Source organism: Erinaceus europaeus, chromosome 9, assembly GCF_950295315.1.
Source record: "Erinaceus europaeus chromosome 9, mEriEur2.1, whole genome shotgun sequence".
Classification (NCBI taxonomy): Eukaryota; Metazoa; Chordata; class Mammalia; order Eulipotyphla; family Erinaceidae; genus Erinaceus; species Erinaceus europaeus.
The window spans coordinates 46,511,922-46,534,196 of NC_080170.1; the positions used below are offsets into that span (position 1 = coordinate 46,511,922).

The 22,275-nt window shown below is 38.2% G+C and overlaps 1 protein-coding gene and 1 pseudogene across 1 annotated transcript in view; both read left to right on the plus strand.

Moving 5' to 3' along the window:
- SMG7 (SMG7 nonsense mediated mRNA decay factor) overlaps positions 1 to 22,275 on the plus strand; it is a 43,621-nt gene that overhangs the window by 20,970 nt on the left and 376 nt on the right. The window contains exons 2-8 of the mRNA XM_060197095.1: positions 12,514 to 12,545; positions 15,214 to 15,331; positions 17,150 to 17,282; positions 19,188 to 19,359; positions 20,723 to 20,794; positions 21,758 to 21,908; positions 22,245 to 22,272. Coding sequence (XP_060053078.1) covers positions 12,514 to 12,545; positions 15,214 to 15,331; positions 17,150 to 17,282; positions 19,188 to 19,359; positions 20,723 to 20,794; positions 21,758 to 21,908; positions 22,245 to 22,272 — 706 coding nt within the window. The remainder of the gene's footprint in view (positions 1 to 12,513; positions 12,546 to 15,213; positions 15,332 to 17,149; positions 17,283 to 19,187; positions 19,360 to 20,722; positions 20,795 to 21,757; positions 21,909 to 22,244; positions 22,273 to 22,275) is intronic.
- LOC132540530 (small nucleolar RNA U3) lies at positions 3,871 to 3,997 on the plus strand (annotated as a pseudogene).

A 22,275-nucleotide genomic window follows, 5' to 3' on the forward strand; every position in this document is an offset into this window, starting at 1 on the left:
ACCGGATCCTTGAGCAGGTCCTTAAACTTTGCGCTACATGCACTTAACGTGCTGTGCTACTGCCTGACAACCATAAAATCATTCTTTTAAAGAAGGAACTAACTATAAACATTAGCACCTTTTATTTGTGTGGGTGTTTTAATACCCCCCCCTTTTTTTTTTTTAACTCAGCATAGCCTGTTAACTCAGTCCTCTGGGGATCAATATAGTGCCTGTGGTTCCCAGTTCAGTCTCCAGCATTGCATTGGAGTGGTGGTCTGCTTAAACTGTTGTCAACTTTGAGAAACATGGAATGTTTAGAGTTTTGACTTTTTTTTTCTTTTTTTTCTTTTTTCTTTCTATCAGAACACTGTTCAGCTCTGGTTTATGCTGGTGTGGGGGATTGAACCTGGGACATTGGAGCCTTAAGCAAGAGAGTCTCTTTGCATAAGCATTATGCTATCCACTCCCACCCTAGAGTCTTGACTTTATTTATTTATTTTCCCTTTCGTTTCCCTTGTTTTTTATTGTTGTTGTAGTTATTATTGTTCTTGTTATTGATGTCATCATTGTTGGATAGGACAGAGAGAAATGGAGAGAGGAGGGGAAGACAGAGAAGGGGAGAGAAAGATAGACACCTGCAGACCTGCTTCACCACTTATGAAGCGACTCCCCGGCAGGTGGGAAGCCAGGGGCTTGAACCGGGATCCTTAGGCCGGTCCTTGCACTTCACACCACATGCACTTAACCCACTGCGCTACTGCCTGACTCCCGAGTCTTGACTTTTTAGGCTGCTTAATTTCTCAGAAAACATAGAAAATTTATTTGAACAACTTGAAGCTTGGTAAGGATTGTAAGGCACCAGATAAACTAGGCTAATGGGACTCTAGTGGAGGAAATGTGTAATCAATGAACTACATGAATGCGGTAGTAGAAGTGGGCATTAAGATACATTGACTGCTGGGCTGGGCCAAACCAGATCATGTCTGCTTTGTTCATTATATACTTAATCTTTGCAGGAGTTGCTAAGTCTTAAATAGGAAAAGGATTCAACAAATACGTAAGGTTAAGGTTGAGTGAAAGAGGAGGGGGAAAAAATACCAAGAGATAACATGGCAAGCACGTATGAGCAATTTAATTTTATTGGCTCATAAAATGTAAAATGGGAGATGTAAGACCATCCATGCTTTTCTAAGAAACTTGGGTTTTAGCATGAGGAATTTTCTCCTTAGTCTTTTCCACTAAAGTTTGAATAGAGCCACAGGAGATAGGATGCACACTTTGGAGATATGTAGACAAAATCCAGCAGATGCCCTGAATTTAAATTTCTGTCAGGTCTGGTGTCTTGTCTCCTGAATTCTAACAAAACTGGGGCATAAAGAAATAATATTCCTAAGGTAGTAGATGGTACAGCTTGGTTTGACCCAGGCAGTCTGAATACATTTACTACATTGTAGTCCCATTCTTTGAAATCATGTCTGGAATGTTTAGCATAGGCTCTGCACTTATCGTTACATTTGTCTTTGCCAGCAGCCAATACTAACTTATTTTATCTGTTGAGTTAAATTGATGCCCCTAGGAAATTGTGTTATTTTCCCCATGACTTGACCATGCCATTGGCTACAGGCAGTGTAAAATGCAGGTGCCTGCTTTAACCACTACTTCCTGCTGCCTCTTTTTGGTCTGTCTCCATATTAGTTAACTCCATATCAGGGGCCCTGTTTGTTTTGTTCATTTATGCCCAGTCCTTAACATTATATCTAGCACAGAAGAATGACCAGTGATTAGAGAGATCTAACTTAAGCATTAGATATATACATATATATATGTATATATATATGTATATACACATACATATATATATATATATGTAATTAGTAATTATTTAATTGTTTTATGTTTTTCCTTCAGTAAGCAGTCCAATTTGGACCAACATTTGCCTCTCAGGTTTTGGTTTTACTAGAACTCTACTTGGTAGTTGATATCTGTGTTACTGGGATCACTCAAATTTCAGACAGGGAGATTGAAGTGTTGTTGTTGTTGTTTTTTAAAGATAATGGCAGAGAGAGAGAGGTACCACAGCATCAAGACTTCTTTCGGGGGTTGGGAGGTAGTGCAGCGGGTTAAGCGCACGTGGCGCAAAGCACTAGGACCGGCGTAAGGATCCCGGTTTGAGCCCCCCACCTGCAGAGGCGTCGCTTCACAGAAGGTGAAGCAGGTCTGCAGGTGTCTGTCTCTCCCCCTCTCTGTCTTCCTCTCCTCTCCCATTTCTCTGTTCTATCCAATAACGAATGACATCAACAATAACAATAATAACCACAACAAGGGCAACAAAAGGGGAAAAAATGGCCTCCAGGAGCAGTGGATTCATGTTGCAGGCACTGAGCCCCAGTAATAACCCTGGAGGCAAAAAAAAAAACACAAAAAACCTTTCACTGTTGCTATAGCCAGGTTCCAATTTGTGTCGCACTTATGATGACTAGGGTGATGTTTTGATTCAAAACTAGAATCTGTTGTAAATATACTAGAGAAACACTTAAAATATGTATTTTAGGAAACAAGACACAGAAAAAAGGGGAAAAAAGCTCGATAGTATTCCTCTGCCATTGATAATGAATCATTTCAGTTAGAGGGAAAATGGTTTTCTTCGAGAGGGTTCTTTATTCCTGTGGGTTAACGCTTATTTTCCTCCTTTCCTCTATCTAGAATATATTAAACCATTCTACCTTATCAGAAATTGGATGTTCTTGCAGATAGTCATTGTGGGAGAAAATGTTTCATTTAAGTCACAGATGAGGACCGGAAACTTGAAATCAGAGGAGCATCTGAAATCAAGTAATATTAGGTAGGATAAAAACTACAAGGGATTTCTTCTACATGTTTGTATTCCTTTCTGGATATGTGTTGAAGTATTCTGTGAACATGAATAGAAGAATTAGAGACTTTGAAGTATTTATATTGGCCAAGATGGGGCATAGAGTGCCAAAAATTGTTTTTGTTTCCTAGCATAGTTTCATGAGAACTTTGACATATATTTACTTAGGACATGCTTATCATGAACATTTTTATCTTTTGGTCCAACAAGAGTCTTTAAATGTTGCTTGACATAAATTTAAGCACTTTTTATGTTATGTATGAGGTCTCTAAATACTTATGATAAGCACAGGCATGTGATTAGTTTTCAGATTACCCTTTACAGTGAAAATTCCTCTTTGGAATTACATAGATAGCAGGTCAGGTGAGTTTAGGTAGCATCAGCCCTTGGTTCAGTATGCCAGCATGAATATAGTCAAGCCTTGTATATAGAAATAAGTATATGTGGGTTAAGCGCACGTGGCGCAAAGCACAAGGACCAGCATAAGGATCCTGGTTCAAGCCCCAGGGGAGTTGCTTCACGAGCAGTGAAGTAGGTCTGCAGGTGTCTATCTTTCTCTCCCCCTTTCTGTCTTCCCCTCTTCTCCATTTCTTTCTGTCCTATCCAGCAACAACAACAATAATAACTACAACAATAAAAAACAAGGGCAACAAAAGGGAATAAATAAATTAAAGAAATAAGTATATGTGATAGTAGGTGAGGGAAGCTGTTGCTGATAATCACATGGAGAGTTAGTAATTCTTGTCACATCAGCTTGTATCATTTACAATGACAGAATGTGTGAAGATGTTGGTCTCAGAGATGTAACTTTTCACAGAAAAGTAATAATTGCCCCGAATAGTTGGTATCCTGACAGTGACCGAGCCAACCAGACCATTCCAGAAGACCTGCTTTATAGTGTAATTGTTAGAATGCTGTGAGTTCCAGAACTAAACTGTAGGATGGAACCCAAGTTATACAGTTTTCTAGTTGTGTGATTTGGGGCTAGTTGTTTAACATTCTTACTTAGCAGTCCTAAGACTATACTTTCAGGGATCATTTCTGTAGTTTGTTACTTAGCAGTCCTCTCCACTCCCTTTCCTCATCATCAGAATGAGAGTAACATTACTTACCTGATAGATTTGTTGTGAGAATTGAAGATGAACTTATGTAATCAGGCCTTTTCAAATACTAAGTGATCAAACTATTATATATCGTGGTTAGTTAATTCTTTTTTTAAAAAAATATTTATTCCCATTTGTTGCCCTTTTATTGTAGTTATTGTTGTTATTGATGTCATCATTGTTGGATAGGACAGAGGGAAATGGAGAGAGAAGGGGAAGACAGAGAAGAAGGGGAGAGAAAGATAGACACCTGCAGACCTGCTTCACCACCTGTGAAGCGACTCCCCTGCAGGTGGGGAGCCGGGGGCGCGAACCAGGATTCTTACACAGGTCCTTGCACTTTGAGCCACGTGCGCTTAACCCACTGTGCTACCGCCCTACTCCTGGTTAGTTAAGTCTTTTTTTTTTTTTCCTAATTTATTCCTTTTTGTTGCCCTTGTTTTTTTATTGTTGTAGTTATTGTTGTTGATGTCGCTGTTATTGGATAGGACAAAGGGAAGTGGGGAGAGGAGGGGAAGACAGAGAGAGGGAGAGAAAGATAGACACCTGCAGACCTGCTTCACCACTTGTGAATTGACTCCCCTGCAAGTGGGGAGCTAGGGAATCGAACCAAAATCCTTGTGCTTTGCACCACGTGCGCTTAACCCGCTGCGCTACTGCTCGACTCCCGGTTAGTTAATTCTTAACAGATGAGTTATTATGACATTTCTATAATTAGTAGTTGAATATCTTGGCAGGCCCAGTTTTTTTTTTTTTTTTTTTAACCAGAGCACTGCTCAGCTCTGGTTTACTGTGGTAATGGGGGATTGAACCTGGGATTTTGAGCCTCAGGCATGAAGAGTCTCTTGCATAATTATTATGCTACCTACCCTCCACCCAGCAGAGCCAGTTTTTTAAAGTTAGTATACATTTTTCTGCAGTTTTTACCTGTCTGCCTCTAGTTTTATTTTCTGTGCATAATTAAGGATTTGATCAGCCTAATAATCAGTTTCTCTCTTTGATCACTTAAGCATTTGGGGTTGAGGAGCTCTAGGGTTTTTTACCTTTGCCTTGGAATGTTATCTTTTTTTTTTTTTTTTAAGACATTGTGTTGCTTCAGAAAGGATTCTATGTCCATAGCCAGATTAGTAATTTAGTGATCATTGTTGATCACTTTGTTCATGTCATAGTCAGATTACCTCTCTCTCTTGGAATATCACTTAGGCTATTTAACCTGTGCTATCTCTCCCCCCACCTTGCTTTATTTCTTGGTCAATAGTGAGTGATAAAGAAGAAAAAAGAAACTGTTTACAGTTAAAAAGCCTTCAGGCTACCATAACCTACAGGGAAGAAAAAGAACAGAAGAGGCTTTAACAACCACTTTGCTTCAGTTCAGGGATTGAGATAACATTGAAACTTTTAATTTCTACAACTATGAACTTAATCTTAAGTACCTTACTTAGACACAAGTCATTCCAGGGGAGAGTGATCAGTGGACTGAAAAGTACTGAGAGAAGGACCTCATAACACAAGGAGAAACATTGGAGAAATGGGGAAGTCAGGCAGTAGCACAGAAGGTTAAGCACACATGGCGCAGGGATCCCAGTTCGAGCCCCTGGCTCCCTACCTCCAGGGGAGTTGCTTCACAGGCGGTAAAGCAGGTCTGCAGGTGTCTATCTTCCTCTCCTCCTGTCTTCCCCTCCTCTCTCCATTTCTCTCTGTCCTATTTAACAACGACCACATCGATAACAACAATAAGTACAATAACAATAAAAAACAAGGGCAACAAAAGGGAAAATAAATAAATAAAAACATTGGAGAAATGAACCAGGACAGAAGTCGAGCTAATCCCCCCCCCCCCAAGGTAGAAGCACAGAAAAATGAGATCGACATCCAAACGCTAGCTAAGGAATTGGTCACAAAAGTGAGGAAAGAGCTTGAAAGAATTGTCATAAAAAATGCAGAAACAACAAATGAGTCTCTGAAAGAAAGCACTAAGTGTCTCAAGGTAATTAGCTGAAAGCTCAACTAGCTGAGCTAAGCACAACTAGCTGAACAAGCTAATACAGTATAAGAACAGGGCAACAAAATAGCTGAGCTACAGAAAACAGCAGAAGAGGGGGAGAATAGAATAAATGAGGCAGAAAACAGAATTAGCAAGATTTGAGGACAAATTAGAGAAACCAAGAAAGAAATAAGATCTCAAAAAAAGATTAAGAGATACTGAAAACAACAGATATATGGGATGACTTCAAAATAAATAATATACACATAATAGACCTACCAGAGGAAGAAAGGGAGGGGAAGAAAGCATTCTTTTTTAAACATTTTTTATTTATAAAAAGGAAACACTGGGGAGTTGGTGGTAGTGTAGCGGGTTAAGTGCACGTGGCACAAAGCGCAAGGACTGCCATAAGGATCCTGGTTCGAGCCCCCAGCTTCCTACCTGCAGGGGAGTCACTTCACAGTTGGTGAAGCAGGTGTGCAGGTGTCTATCTTCCTCTCCCTCTCTCTGTCTTCCCCTTCTCTCTCCATTTCTCTCTGTCCTATCCAACGACAATATCAATAACAATAACAATAACTACAACAATGGCAACAAAAGGGAATAAATAAATAAATATATTTTTTAAAAAAGGAAACACTGACAAAAACCATAGGATAAGAGGGGTACATAACTCCACACAATTCCCACAACCAGAACTCCATATAACAACCCCTCCCCTGATAGCTTCCCTATTTTTTATTTCTCTGGGAGTATGGACCCAAGGTCATTATGGGGTGCAGAAGATAGAAGGTCCAGCTTCTGTAATTGCTTTCCCGCTGAACATGGGTATTGACAGGTCGATCCATACTCCCAGCCTGTCTCTCTTCCCTAGTGGGGCGGGGCTCTGGGGGAAGTGGGGCTGCAGGACAGACACATTGGTAGGGTCATCTGCCCAAGGAAGTCCGGTTGGCATCATGGTAGCATCTGGAACCTGGTGGGTGGCTGAAAGAAGAGTTACCATATAAAGCCACAAATTGTTGACTAATCATGAACTTAAAAAGGCTGGAATAGTGCAGATGAAGATTTGAGGGTCTCCATTTTGTGGAAGAAAACATTCTATAGGACATAATAATTGAGAACTTCTCTAATCTAGATAGCATAAAAGACATAAAGGTTCAGGAAGCACAGAGGGTCCCAAACAGAATTAACCCAGACTTAAAGACACCGAGACACATCATATTTAGAATGAAAAGGAACAAGGATAAAGAAAGGATCCTGAAGGCTGCAAGAGAAAAAACAGAGAGTCACTTACAGAGGAAAACCCGTAAGATTAGCAGCAGATTTCTGCATACAAACACCACAGGCCAGAAGAGAATGGCAAGACATCTATTGAGTGCTCAATGAGAAAGGCTTTCAACTAAGACTACTGTATCCTGCCTGCTTTGATTATTTAGAATAAATTATTTACCTGTTTAAATAAATAAGTTTAGTTATCTGCTCATTTATCTCTTGCTATTTCTTTTATCTATTTATCTCTTGATATATTTTATATATTAGCTTTTTTTTCAGACTTGAGGCCTTGCACAATGCAGTTTATTCCAGCCCAGTTTTTCATTCATATAGAGATAGGAGAAGAGACATCACAGCACTGGAGAGAGCTTCCTCCAGTGCTTTAAACTTTCCATATAGCGCCAGGCGCTTGAACCTTGGCCATGTGTGTAGCAAAGCATGTGCCCTACCTTGTAAGCCATCTCTGACTCTAATATTTTTGTACTATGTCTAATCAACAAGGCTTTTATCACTTTTTTTTTAATTTTTTACCTTTAGTAAGACTCCTTTACCCACTCATTTTGCAGTTATTTTTAGCATTTGCCATTCTTCTTGTTTATCTCCTTCTTTTCAGACTTTGATCTCCTTTGTGAAATTGAAGCAGTGTACCTGTGAGTTCTGTTGACATATCTCTAACCTCTTCTCCCAATTTCTAACAAATTTTCGTCTAACCCTACCTTCCTCCAATTTCATCCTGGCTTTCTTGCTATTCACATTCTCATGTCTTTCCTCTTCCAAAACCATGCTGTTTTAGTTTTATTCTCACTTCCCTTTATCTTCAACCTATTTCTTTCTCTTGACTTTTGGCTCAGTCTAAAAATGCTTACATCTCTTTTAATGACAATAAGGAAAGCTTTCTTTACCCATGACCCCCTTCTGTGCCTTTCCTCGCCCAGCATCTTACTATATATAATTGATTTATTTAATCTTGCTTTCATCTGTTCCTCAACCCTCTGCAATATCTCTTCAACAAGACTATCTTTGACCCTATTTTTTCCTAACCCAACACATTTGCCAATTCTTTCCGCTTTTCCTTCCCTCCCCTCCTTTTCTCCTCCTCCCTCCCTCCCCCTCTCCCCTTTTGGATAAATGCCGCTGTAATGCAAACTGGTATAGCCCCTATGGAAAACAGTATGGGAGTAAACATGGAAATGCCTTTCAGTCTAGCAGTACCACTATTAAACATTTATCCCCTGTGTTCACAGCTACATTATTCACAGTAGCCAAAGAAGCAAATTAAATGTTCACTTCCCAATTCTTTTTTTTTTTTTTTTTTTTTAAGCAGAGCACTGCTCAGCTGTGGTTTATGGTGGTACTGGGGATTGAACCTGAGACATTTGGTGCCTTAGCCATGAAAGGCTTTTTTGCATAACCATTATGCTATCTCCCCAGCCCCCCCCCCCATTCTTAATAGGACTTTGTCACTGCCATTATCACACTTGGCTACTTGTTCTTATCTTATTTTTTGTATATCACTCTTCTTGCCCTCATACCTGTTTGACATACCTTCCTGGACTTTTCCACTTCCATAGATTATTTTTCTGTTATCTACTCTTTAAAAAATGATGGTACCAAAAAAAAAAAAAAAAAGTACGGAACTTGCTCCATCCTTCTGCTTTCTGCAGGACTATATAGACTTGTGGTTTTAGTTTCCATCAGTGTGCTCATTATTCTAGCACTATTTTCCTAGTCTTTGGTGTTGCCTCTGAATAGACTTCTACACTTCTATTTTATCAGGTATCCAAGCTAATGATCTAGGACATATATTTCCTCCTGCTTTTCTCTCTCCCTCTGCTGTTTTTACTTCTTGTATTTCTTGAATCAAAGTTTTTCTATCCACATGCATCATCACTTTAACTGCCAGTTTTGCCTTTTTAAAGTCCATCTTTCATGCATCTTGTAACACTGGAAGGTTTGTTAGTTTCTTCATACAATCTTGTTTAAGAGAGGAGTCATGGTATAGTGGTTAGGAGTTAACCTCTGAAACCAAGTTCAGTTCAGTTGCTACCTTTACCATTTAATAGCATTAGACTTGTTACTTAACCTCTGTCTCCTTGGATTGAATAGTTACTATATGTAAACTCCTAAGAACAGTTTCTAGAAATAGTAATAGAAATAGTGCTATATGTAGTGTTATCTGTTCAGTAGCTAGTGCATTATAATGTATTCAGTGAATTTATGCATCTCTGATCATGTTGTTTTCAGTATTGTTTAGATTATTTCCAATATACTTGATTACTGTAGCTGAATGTTTCATACTTTATTCTGCCTGTTTATAACATTTTATTTTGTATTGCTTTATGGAGTAATTTAATTTCTCTAGTTAAACAGATAGGATATTTAATACTCTGAAAGTTTAGTAGTGCTATTTTATTGTTCAAAGCACAATCATTGTAACTCTTGAATCCTTGGTTTATTCATTCTTTGCCTTGACTCAGTTTAAAGTAAGATTAAAAAGGAACTCCTGTTGCCATAACTTCTACACATAGCATTTTTACACCTTACCTCTCTGGGCCAGGTGGTGGTATACACAGTACCGTGCATAATGACCCAGGTTCACTATCCACCTATAGAGCTAACTTCCTTTTTTCTGTGTAACTGTTCATGTGGAGTAATGGAGCTGTACTACAGGCATCTCTCTCCCTCTCCTCCCTCTCTCCCTCCCCTCCCCTCCCCACCCCTCCCTTCTCCTCTTTGCTCCTCTCAAAAAATCAAAACTTTAGGGGGTCGGGCGGTGGCGCAGTGGGTTAAGCGCACGTGGCGCAAAGCGCAAGGACCGGCATGAGGATCCCAGTTCGAGCCCCCGGCTCCCCACCTGCAGGGGAGTCGCTTCACAGGCGGTGAAGCAGGTCTGCAGGTGTCTATCTTTCTCTCCCCCTCTCTGTCTTCCCCTCCTCTCTCCGTTTCTGTCTGTCCTATCCAACAACTAACAGGCATCAACAATGGTAATAATAATGACCACAGCGAGGCAACAACAAGGGCAACAAAAGGGGGAAAAAATGGCCCCCAGGAGCGGTGGATTCATGGTGCAGGCACCGAGCCCAGCAATAACCCTGGAGGAAAAAAAAAAATCAAAACTTTAAAGGGCCGCCAGGAGCAGTGAAGAATGGTATTGCAGGCACTAAATTTCAGTGATAACCTGATTTAAAAAAAAGTCTGAACTACAGTATTCATCTTTTTTTAACAGGGGTATAATTCTGCGCCATTGCCACCACCGGAGTCCTGTAGATATTCTTTATTAAGTTATATGATCTTGGGTTTTAAGTTCAGCAACTCTGAAGAATTTTTTTTGATGAAAAAAGATTAGCATTAATGGACATGAAGGGTGGCTGTATGAATAACAATGTTAAATGATAGTAAATTTTACAATTTAATGTAGATACTTCATATTATTCATTTATGCTGGTAGTTCTTCTATGGGTTGGCTACCTTGATAGCAGTTTGTCAGTGATTCAGTTGTTTAAAGGCTTCATTTCTCTGTATAAATAACATCTTTCTATATAGAATTTTATGTGTACATTATTATAAACCAACATCTGTATATATAAAGGCTTCATTTTTTAAACAAATACTTTTAAAAGAAATAATAACTGTTTTGATGGAACTAAAATTCATAATTAATAATTTCTTTTTTATATTTCTTTACTTTTTATTTTATTCACCACTTGTGAAGCAATCCGCCTGCAGGTTGGGGAGCCAGGGCTCCAGCCGGGATCCTTGCGCAGGAGCTTACGCTTCATACTATGTGTGCTTAACCCTGTGCGCCGCCCCTAATTGAGATATGTTAAGTGCATAATTGATAGGATCAGATTTGCTTTTTTTTTTTTTTTTTTTGAAAGACCACTGATAGTAGATAGAGCAGAATGAAATGGAACGTGAGTGAGGTAGAGAAAACAATGTGATGGCTTTGTAGTAGTATTCCAGACAAGTGATGCTTATAACTTGAGTGAAAATGGCTGAAGAGAAAGGGGAGGGAAACCAACAGACTAAACAGTGTGGTAGGTGAAATTTGGGGAAAGTTACTAGAAAGGGATTTGGGAGAAAGTTTTTATGAATGTCTTCCAGGTTTCTGCTTTTCACAACTGGAAAGCTACAATTATCATCTTGGATGATATTGTTACTAGAGAAGGAACCCAGGGAGGGTGTCAGGCTGGGGCTCCATGCCTGTATGTCAAATCCATCACTTCTGATGGTTATTTTTTCCTTTTCTTTTCTTTCTTTATTTGATAAGAGAAATTAAGAGGGGAGGAGGAGGGAGTCAGGTGGTAGTGCAGCGGGTTAAGTGCACATGGCACAATGCACAAATCCCGGTGAGCTCCCAGCTCCCCACCTGTAGGAGCATCGCTTCACAGGCGGTGAAGCAGGTCTACAGGTGTCTTTCTCTCCCCCTCTCTGTCCTCCCTTCCTCTCTCCACTTCTCTCTGTCCTATCCAACTACAGTGACATCAATAACAATAAAACAACAAGGGCAACAAAAGGGAATAAATAAATTTAAAAAAAAAAAGGAACCCAGGGCTGGATGGGGGGTGGTGGTGTCATGAATTCAATTCCAACCCTCTTAGATAAGGGTAATTTTTAAGTTGAGAGAAAGAGAAAAGAAGTAGCAAATAGATAAAATGTGTGAGACTTTGGTCATGTTTTAAATACTGAAAGAAAAAAAAAGATCCAATAAGGGGGAAGTTGCAGAATTTTTGAAGGGGGAAGGGGATATTACATGAACAAAAGTCCTTTAGAAAGGCTAGAAGAAGCATACCCAAGTGGAATTATTTGTCTTAGGAGTCACAATACCTCTAGTGTTTTAAAAAGTGAAACAAAGAGGAGGACTGTAAGAAGTAGTGATTGGGAATTGTTTTTCCTGAGGTCTGGGGCTATTGCTTGCTGAAAGGGTTTGGGGCTGAGGAAGGAGACAGAAACCAGCTGCTCCAGAGAGTGGAAACTTTGGTTTAATAGGTTTCATTAAAAGTTGGTTTCATTAAACATTGGTTTCATTAAACATTCAATATGTCAAAATTGGAAGGAAACAGTGAGAACGTGAACTTAGTAGAAGAGATCAGGATAACCCTATAAACTTTTAAGTAATAGTATCAACTTGCCGTGACCTAGTCTTACCCTATATATAAAAACTGACACTTTGTCATGCCATAGGCTGAGCTGCTGCTATACATCTGTGTTTTAGTGGGTGATTTCATTTAACTGGTAATTCTTGAGTTTTATTTATGTAGGCTTGATTTGTTTCTAAACAATATTCTTTTCCTCTTTTTTAGGCAGGCAGAAGTCCTGAAGGCTGACATGACAGGTATTGTCTGATTTACATGTCTTTCACTACTGATTTTATTACATTAAAGGAAGGAATATCATCTCTCTAATATTGTAGCACTGTCCTAGTTACCAAAAGGAATAGCTTTATTTGCTTTAATAATGACTATATTTATACTAACTATATAATTTTTACTTAATCTGTCGAGAACTTTTTATAATCTGTAGTATAGTGTCTTGAATACTACTTGATATACCAGTGAAAGAATAACTAGACTTAGTGAAAAGAACTCATGATTTAATTCCAAATTGTGAAATATGTGGTAACTATACACTGGTCAGTATGCTCTGTAATAGCTATGCAATATTGGATCACATTCAAATTTTTGAGGAACTTATAATCAGTGAAACCAGAATACCTGTCAAGTTTTATAGTTAATAAGGGAAAGGCCATTTAGTTGTTATACTCAGAAGCCTAGTCTTTCTCTCATATCTAGTATTATATGTTAATATTAATATATTGTTGAAAGAAAAAGCCAAAATTACTTTTTATGGGTTTATTTGACATACCACCTTACTTCTTGCCATTATTAATAGAATTGTTACTATTTTATGTACTATTGATAGCAGTATCAGCCTTTAGCTGCTATATACTTTACTTTTGTGTTGGCAGTTTAAGCATAATCTTTGTGTTGTGTAACAAAAATTAGATTTGCAATAATGTCAAACTGTGCTTTTCTTTCTTTCTTTCTTTCTTTCTTTCTTTCTTTCTTTCTTTCTTTCTTTCTTTTTTTAACTAGAGCACTGCTCAGCTCTGGTTTATGGTGGTGCAAGGGATTGAATCAGGGACTTTGTAAACTTTGAAACCTCAGGCATGAGATTTTTTGTGCCTTTTTTTTTTTTTAAGATTTTATTTATTTATGAGAAAGATAGGAGAAGAGGGAAAGAACCAGACATCACTCCAGCACATGTGCTGTCGGGGACTGAACTTGGGACCTTACGCTTCAGAGTCTAATACTTTTATCACTGCGCCATCTCCCAGACCACACGTTTTTGTGCCTTAATGCAGCGATAACCCTGGAGGCAAAAAAAAAAAATCCTGTAAAACAAAACTTATAAGGGACTAGGAAACCGAAACTAAGCCCGATTTTAAATAGCCAGAAAATTCTAGCTAGGATTAAATCAGTTAATTATCCAGGAGATTCTACTTGTGTAGTATTGCAATAATGAATGACTAAAGGTCTTAAGAGTAGACCTAAAGTAGAGTGAAGACTATGCCAATATGCAACAACAGAATATACTTACTACAACCAGATAGCCTCACAGGCTGTTGGAAATATTTGAAAAAGCCACTAGTAAATACTAAAGCAACTCAGTTTTAATAATTCTACTCAGTTGCCTAGTATTGGCAAGGCGGTGCACCTGAGACAGTATAGCTCAACTTTGGCATTATTATAGTTATAGTCTGACATCCTAAATTCATTTCATGCCCAATTTCTTGTTAGGCTTCTTGACTAGTTTAATCACTGCCTGCTGTCTGTCCTCATCTACATTAAATGACCAGTATAGATTGCTCACAAAGGAGAGCTGTTGGCCAATCTTTACAGTAATAGTAATACTTTCATTGAGTTGAATGTAGAGATTGCCCAGACATGTTATTGGATTGTGAGCTGACAGGATTCTATAAAAGTGATTATTAAAATCATTCAGAATAAAAAGGAGAAAGCTGCTTTGGACAAAGAGATGTAATAATGAGATATAGATAATTTGGTGTTCCATCATTTCAAATGGGTCAGCTTATCATGAGGTGCATGACTCTTGTGACATGGATATATAAAAATCCAAAAGCAAAAGATAAGCCATTTGGTTGTTTTTTTTTTTATCTTTTCTTTCAATAGTACTATGTCAGAGCTTTAAACATAATATACAGCAGCATTTTAAACCAGACTCAGTCACTAGCCAAAAGATGGAAACAATTTATTTATTTTTGGTGGCACCGGGGCCTTGTGCATGCATGATCTCACCACTTCTGGGCCAACTTTTGTTTGTTTTTCATTCAGAGAAGTGGGGGTGTTAAGAAAGAACATAGCAGGGGTTGTTGAGCAGTAGCATGGGTTAAGCGCACATGGCACAAAGCGCAAGGAGCAGCTGAAGGATCCCAGTTTGAGCCCCAAGCTTCACAAGCGGTGAAGCAGGTCTGCAGGTGTCTATCTTTCTCTACCCCTCTCTGTCTTCCCCTCCTCTCTTGATTTCTCTCTATCCTATCCATCAAAAATGACAGCAATAACAACAACAACAATAATAATAATAACAACAACGATAACAGGGGCAACAAAAAGGTAAGAAATAGCCTCCAGGAGCAGGATTCGCAGTGCAGGCATTGAGCCCCAGCAACAAAGCTGGAGGCAAAAACATAGAAACAACATAGCACCAGAACTTTTTCGTGCCAGCAACACTCCCATGTGTTGCTGGGGCTGGAACCTGAGCCACACACATGGTCTGCCCATTAGCTCTCCAGCCCTGGGTAAAAGTAATTTGTAGTAAATTCAGAGTATAAAACTTCGGCATCAATATATGTTTTTTATGTACTTAAAGCAGGCTTTCATTTTCTGGAGTGGAGAGAGAAGGAATTATTGGTTTAATATAGTGATCTTAACTTTAACAATTTACATATAAATGTATATTTTGGTTTTTGTTTTGTTATTCAGATTCTAAGCTGGGTCCAGCTGAGGTCTGGACATCCAGGCAGGCTCTGCAGGACCTCTACCAGAAAATGCTAGTTACTGATTTGGAATACGCTTTAGACAAGAAAGTAGAACAGGATCTGTAAGTATTAATTGGAATGTCTCTTTAAGATCAAGAATCTTATCAGAACTTTAAGAAAGACCAATTTGGTTGTTCTTTTTTTATTATTATTATTACTGATTTAATAATGATTGACAAGACCATATGGTTGTTTCTTTTTTTTTTTTTTACCTTACCTCAGAGTATATGCTTTTTCATTTAAGAATTTCTAATACTTTGCGATTTTCTTTTCTTTTTTTAAAATAACTTTCACAGTTGATTTTATTTCAGTTAGGTCTTAGGTATTGAGCAGTGTACTTCCAAGTTGAATCTTACTTCTTAGGTCTTGGTTCATAATATAAAAACAAATACTGGGGCCAGGCAGTGGCACACCTGGTTGCGTGCACACATACAGTGTGCAGGGACCCCGGTTTAAGCCTCTAGTCCCTACCTGAAGAGAGGGAAACTTCACAAGGGGCAAGCAGGGCTGCAGGTGTGTCTCTTCCCCTATCTTCTCCCTTCCTCTCAATTTCTCTCGGTCTCTGTCCAATAATAAATAAATTAAAATATTTAAAAATATAATTACATACATGATTCAAATGATAATAATATTTTAAGAATAGCTGTACTGTTTTTTCTTACATATAGGTTTTTTTTTTTTTTTAAATCTAAGAATAAGCTTAAAATATCTTTAGTATATGTGATTCTGTAAAATTTTCTTCATGAAAAATATGTTTGCATTGTGAGGAATGTTCTTCCATTAAGTCAAGTAAATAGGTATTCCTCTTCCCTATCAGTAAAATTGAAGAAATATTTTGTATATTTCTGCTTTTTCACTTGTTCTTTTAATGAGGGTTAAAATTACAGAAGAACAGATTCCCTAGTGAGTTTCATAGAAAGCCTTGCCTTATAAATTAAAACAAAGGCATTAACTTGATGGAGATTTTAAAATCTATTAAGAGTACCATGTTCAACTACCATTGTTCTTAGTTGTAGTAAAGGTTAATTTTTCCTAGTTTCCATGCCTTTATTAGTTTACATTTTTAGGTGATCTTAACATCACCACCCAAAAATCCATATCTGTGATATTTGAGTCAAGATGTCATTAAAATGCAGAATTGATAGCCCTCATAAATCAATAAAGTCTCAGTGCTCTATCACCTCCAAGTTGATGTTGATAAAGAATTAGGTGCATTCCAGGTAGGCTGTCAGTCCTTTGTCTTTGTTAGTTTTCATTAAGTCAGTAACATCTCTTCACCCAGTTTTTTTCCTCCCCCTTGTGTTTTCTAAATTAAAGAGTGACTGTATTTTGGCATAACTGAATTTAAAGTGATTATCTATACCACATGATTAATGGAAGACATTTTATAACAAAGCTTTGATATAGCTGTATCTCTGCTTTGTGTTCCTATCCATATTGAAATATTTTTTAAAAATTGTATTTCAAACCCAAAGAAGAATGCTAGGCCCAAGAGAAATTAACTATAAATAGAAATAGAGCTAGGTGTTGTGAGAAATAACATTTTTGAAAAATTAAATTTGACTTAATATCTATTTCTGACTTACTGGGATTCCTAAATAGGCTCTAACTCTAGTAGCTCTAAAAGATAAATAGCTGAAACCACAAAGTGATTATTTGAACTTTTGGTAAGTGTTTACTAAGGTCAGTTGGATTCTACTGCATGTCTAGTCTTGTTCAAAGGGAGCATAAAGTTATTTGAGTAAGTGAATAACTTTAATGCAGGTTTACTGTCTTAGTGTGTTATAATTATAACAGACAGTTCTTTCTTGTTCTCAGGGGGACCAGTGTCTGCCCAGTGAGTCACTGCTATACCAAATAGAATTACATTTTGTTTTCAGCTGGAATCATGCCTTTAAGAATCAGATCACTACACTACAAGGCCAGGCTAAGAACCGAGCAAACCCGAATCGGAGTGAAGTTCAGGCAAACCTTTCTCTGTTCCTAGAAGCAGCTAGTGGCTTCTATACTCAGGTAAGTTCTGAACTGTGTACCAATTTTCATAGATTCAGCAGTTAATATTCTGTTTTTATCTTATTCATGTAGCACTTTGTATAATTTTTTGTCCAGGAGTTGATATCTTTTAAAAAATTTTTTTAAATATTTATTTTTCCTTTTGTTGTCCTTGTATTATTGATGTTGTAGTTATTGTTGTTACTGATGTCATCATTGTTAGATAGGACAGAGAAATGGAGAATGGAGAGGAAGACAGAGAGGGGTAGAGAAAGATAGACACCTGCAGACCTGCTTCACTACTTGTGAAGTGACTCCTCTACAGATGGGGAACCGGGGGCTCGAACTGGGATCCTTATGCCTTGCACTTTGCGCCATGTGCGCTTAACCTGCTGTGCTACCGCCCGACTCCTAGGAGTTGATATCTTAAACCTTTGTGGTAAATCATAAGATAACCTATTTTAAATGCAACAGAGATATGCTGTAAGATACTGATCAGAGAATATCCTTTGTATTTGGATATTCGGTAGCCAGTATGACAGCTTCAATGGTAATGAATAATGTAATAGGAAGAAGAAGGGGGCTGAGTGTTATATGGAAACCAGATCCTACTTATTATGTGTAAGTGAAAAAGTTAACTCAGTGTGATCATACTGAGGTGATCAGTGAACAGGAGGTAAGGAAACTGGTTTACATGTGACCATTTTGAAGGAATTTGGTTTCATAGAACATTGGTAGAGGAAGACTTTTAGAAAGTTTTTTTTTTAAGACAGTACATGATATTTATAGTTCACAGGAAAGAGATGCTGATAGTAGATAAAAAAGCGAGAGGGTCATGGGTGGCAAGCAGGGGGGGAAATGTAGTAACGGTTTTCTCAGGTGGAGACATTACTAACTCTGACCCATGAGGAAGACCCTCTCAAGGTAAAAGACTAGAGAGGAAGTGGGGCAAGAACGGTTGTCTAGATAAGTGTCAAAAATCCTTCCAAAGGCCAGGATATAGCTCACCTGGTCAAGTTCACAGTTTACCAAGCATAAGGACCCAAATTCAAGCCCCTGGCACCACATGGTAACACCTGCATCAGGGAAAACGTCATGAACAATGGAACAGTGCTGTAATGCCCCTCCTCCTCTTACTTCCCCTCTGTCATTCTCTTTGCCTCTCTGTCTCTATCTGAAATTGAAAGGGATGGCAGGGGATGGGGGTGATCCTCCTGGGACAGTGAAGTTATTAGATGTGAAGCCCTGCCAGAAAATACAATTTTTTTCACATCTGTTAATAATGTAAAAACTATTATATATGCAAAGAAATGAACTAATTTAGGAGTAAATACATCCTAAGCAGAGACCAGGTGGTGGCTCACCTGATAGAGCACACAACATTACCATGCTGAAAGGCTTAGGTTCAAGCCCACATTTCCCACCTACAGGGAGGAAACTTCACATGCAGTGCAGCAATGCTGCCATTGTCTCTGCTCTCTGCGCACACCCCCATCAAAAATGTACTGGGAACAGTGTGGTGCAGCCACTGAGCCCTTGTGATAATCCCAGTAGCAAAAAAGAAAGAAAAATATCTTAAGGAACTCCTGAAGTAAGAATAATATATTGGTTTGCATCTAAGTCACCTTTCTGTAATCAGCCAACCTTGAATGTTTTTTGTGTATTTCTAAGTGAGATAATGGATAGCATGATGGAATTTCTTGGTGTTCTTTATTTGCTAATTGTGTCTTAATGCCTTGTTTAGATAAAACTCCCCCCCCCCTTCTGGCTACTATTCCTTTGAGATACACATCCTTTTTCTCACTAATATTGGATAATTCAAAATAGACGATTTATAGTGAGTTATCCTAGTTGTCATAAAGTAAGCAAACTATTCTTAGAGCTCTCTTGGCTTAATACTAAGTCTTGCTAATATTTTCCTTTTAGTTATTACAAGAACTATGTACAGTGTTTAATGTAGATTTACCATGCCGTGTGAAGTCTTCCCAGTTGGGAATTATCAGCAATAAACAGACGCATACCAGCGCCATTGTGAAGCCACAGTCTAGCTCCTGCTCTTATATTTGCCAGCACTGCCTCGTCCACCTGGGAGACATTGGTGAGCTCTTGGTGTGAAGGAATACATCCATCGTTTTCTTTGTTAAACTTTTAAACTGAACATGTACACAAAGTTTAGCTTGTCAAAGCGGAAAGTGTAAAATGTAAAAATTTTAAACTTAGACTTTCTTGATGTTTTGGGATTGGAAAGGGGTCTTTCATCAGTGAGGATTTTATGCAGATATAGGCAAATAATAAGTAATCAAAGCTCAGTTTTTCAAAGTAGTGCCTTTAGATTTTCTAAATTCAAGGAATTGAATTCAAGGAATTGGGAATTATGGGATTGATAAATTGCTCCTTCTGAAGCTAGATTGCCTTCTTTCCTTCCTACCAATGCAGTAAAACTCAATTTTTAATTGTTTTCTTTTTACACTTAAATTTTTATTTCCATTTTATATATTTTATCTGAGAATATTAAGTACCTTATTTATTCATGTCCATTCCTTTAAGGTGACCTAAAAAGGTTGTAAAACAAATTAACTATAGGATTATGTTTTGACTGTCCTCAAATAACATAGAATGGAGAACATAAAATGTTTTAAGTAAATTTTTTAAATATTTTATTTATTTGATAGGACAGAATGAAATTGAAAAGGGAGGGGGGGGAGAGAGAGATACCTGCAGCACTGCTTCACCACTCCTGAAGCTTCCCATCTGCATATAGGGATGGGAGTTTGAACCAGATCTTTGCACATGGTAATGTTTGCGCTCAACCAGGTGCACCACTGCCCGGCCCCAACAACCAGGTGCGCCACCTCCTGGCCCCAAGTTAGAAGACTTTAAATTTCTTCATGTCATAAATTATGGACTCCCCAAGAGGTGGGGGTCATATGAAAGTAAGCACGGAGTTCTGCAGTTATTCAATGAAAAGTGTATTTAGTTTGCTTCACATTCAATATAGTCTTTGCACACACATGCCTAATGTGATAGGTAGGAGGCATTTTTCAAACTCACTTTATAAGATATTGAAGAGATACATCGTTTTCAGATCACATTGTATAGTGTTTTTTATTTTGTTTTGTTTTTAAGTGCCATATAACTCACCCCTTCTTGTGGGCCGGCTCCAGGTCACCAGCATAGTCCGTAGTGGGAGCTGGTGATGCATGACACTGGAGGACCTGAAAATGGGGGCTAGGTAAGCTTTCCAACTGGTTACATGCTGAATGTCCCAAGTAGGAAAGGCCGGATGGACACTTCACACATAATCCTATAGCTAATTTGTTTTAAAGGACTTTCTGTCTGCAGTTATTTTAATTTTAGTGTTTATTATCTTCAGAAATTAAAATTAGAGCTGTTTTGGAAATATTTGCCTACTGGTAGATCTTTTTTTGTTTTTAAACCAAATTATCTTTCCCTCCTCTTAGCTCGATACAGAAATCAGACCAGCCAGGCAGAGTCCTACTATAGGCACGCAGCTCAGCTTGTCCCCTCCAATGGTGAGTAGGTTTCATGTCAACTTGCGGTTGACTGTGACATGGTATTCTTTAGAGCAAGATGAAAGTAGTTAAAGATTCCTTTCAAGTTTTACAAAAGCAAAAAAGATGAGTTTTTTTGTTGTCTTTTTTTTTTTAAAGGATATTCTCTACATACTTTCTCTATAACCAGGGATGAAAAAATTTTAAATATGTTTATCATTGTTGGGGAGGTAATTCCCTTTTAATCTAAAATTGAATCTACAGTTCTGGATTTTTATTTGCTTATAGAGTAACTGTTTCTCTTAATACCATTTTCACCCCAAGAAAAATTATTTCTCAACTGCCTAGAAGGTAGTGCTTTTATCTTTTAATGATTCCAAGATAGACATTAAAAGATTCCTGAATTTAAGAAAAGTCACAATTAATGTTGGATGGTAGCCGCATTGACATTTCACTAGGCCCTAAAAGGAGCCCCTTTAAATAGTCTTTCATGCAGGGTTGAGCATCTGATACATTCTTAATTCCATGTCACCCTGTGGCTCCTCTGGCCACAATGGCAGAACTGAGTAGTGACAAGTATATTAGGCATTTAACCTTTTCTAAAGTCTTGTTTGAATTTGTATTGTTCTTTCTCTTCTTATGTGACTTTTTAACATAAGCATGGCAGTATGTGTTATTGCTGAAGTATGCCTGCTTGTGTTAAGGTAGGTAGTAATGAGATTCACTTCACAAAATACTCTGATATTAAATTGAAGGTCTAATAGCTGATCATTTGGCAGCCCAGTCAGTGGCTAGAGCACTGAACTTGGAATCTTAAGGTCCCAAGTTTGAATCCTGGCATTACATGTGTCAGAGTGATGATCTGGTGTGTCTTCTCTCTACAAATAAATACGGGCTTTTTTGTCTTGTTTTTCTGATCATTTGTATTCTGATGGCAAGACTTTGAAATGCATGTTGGGTTACTTTAGAATTTTTGTCCTCTAGGTCAGCCTTACAATCAGTTGGCTATCTTAGCTTCTTCCAAAGGAGACCACCTGACCACCATTTTCTACTACTGCAGAAGCATTGCTGTGAAGTTCCCTTTCCCAGCTGCCTCCACTAATCTACAAAAAGCACTTTCTAAAGCACTGGAAAGGTAGGATTGTCTTTTCCAAGAGGATTTTGTGTAACCTGATGACCCTAAAATTTGGACATCCAAGAAATAATGACCAGTAACTTGTTTTTCTTCTCTCACACTTGCCTAGTTCCTTGATATATAGATAAACCAGAATAGTTTGTGTGTAGTCACTGAATTTCAACCAGCTGGCATCTGATTATTCCCAGTAGAGAGTATGAGCACTGAATACTGATTCATCTGAGTATGTTGCAGTTGAAACATTAGATGCAGAATATTCTGCTTGTGTATCAGGTGCTTAAGAGGTTTTAGTCACTTTGATGCTGAAGATTTATGGAAGTTTTTCTCTCATGTCAGCCGGGATGAGGTGAAGACCAAATGGGGTGTT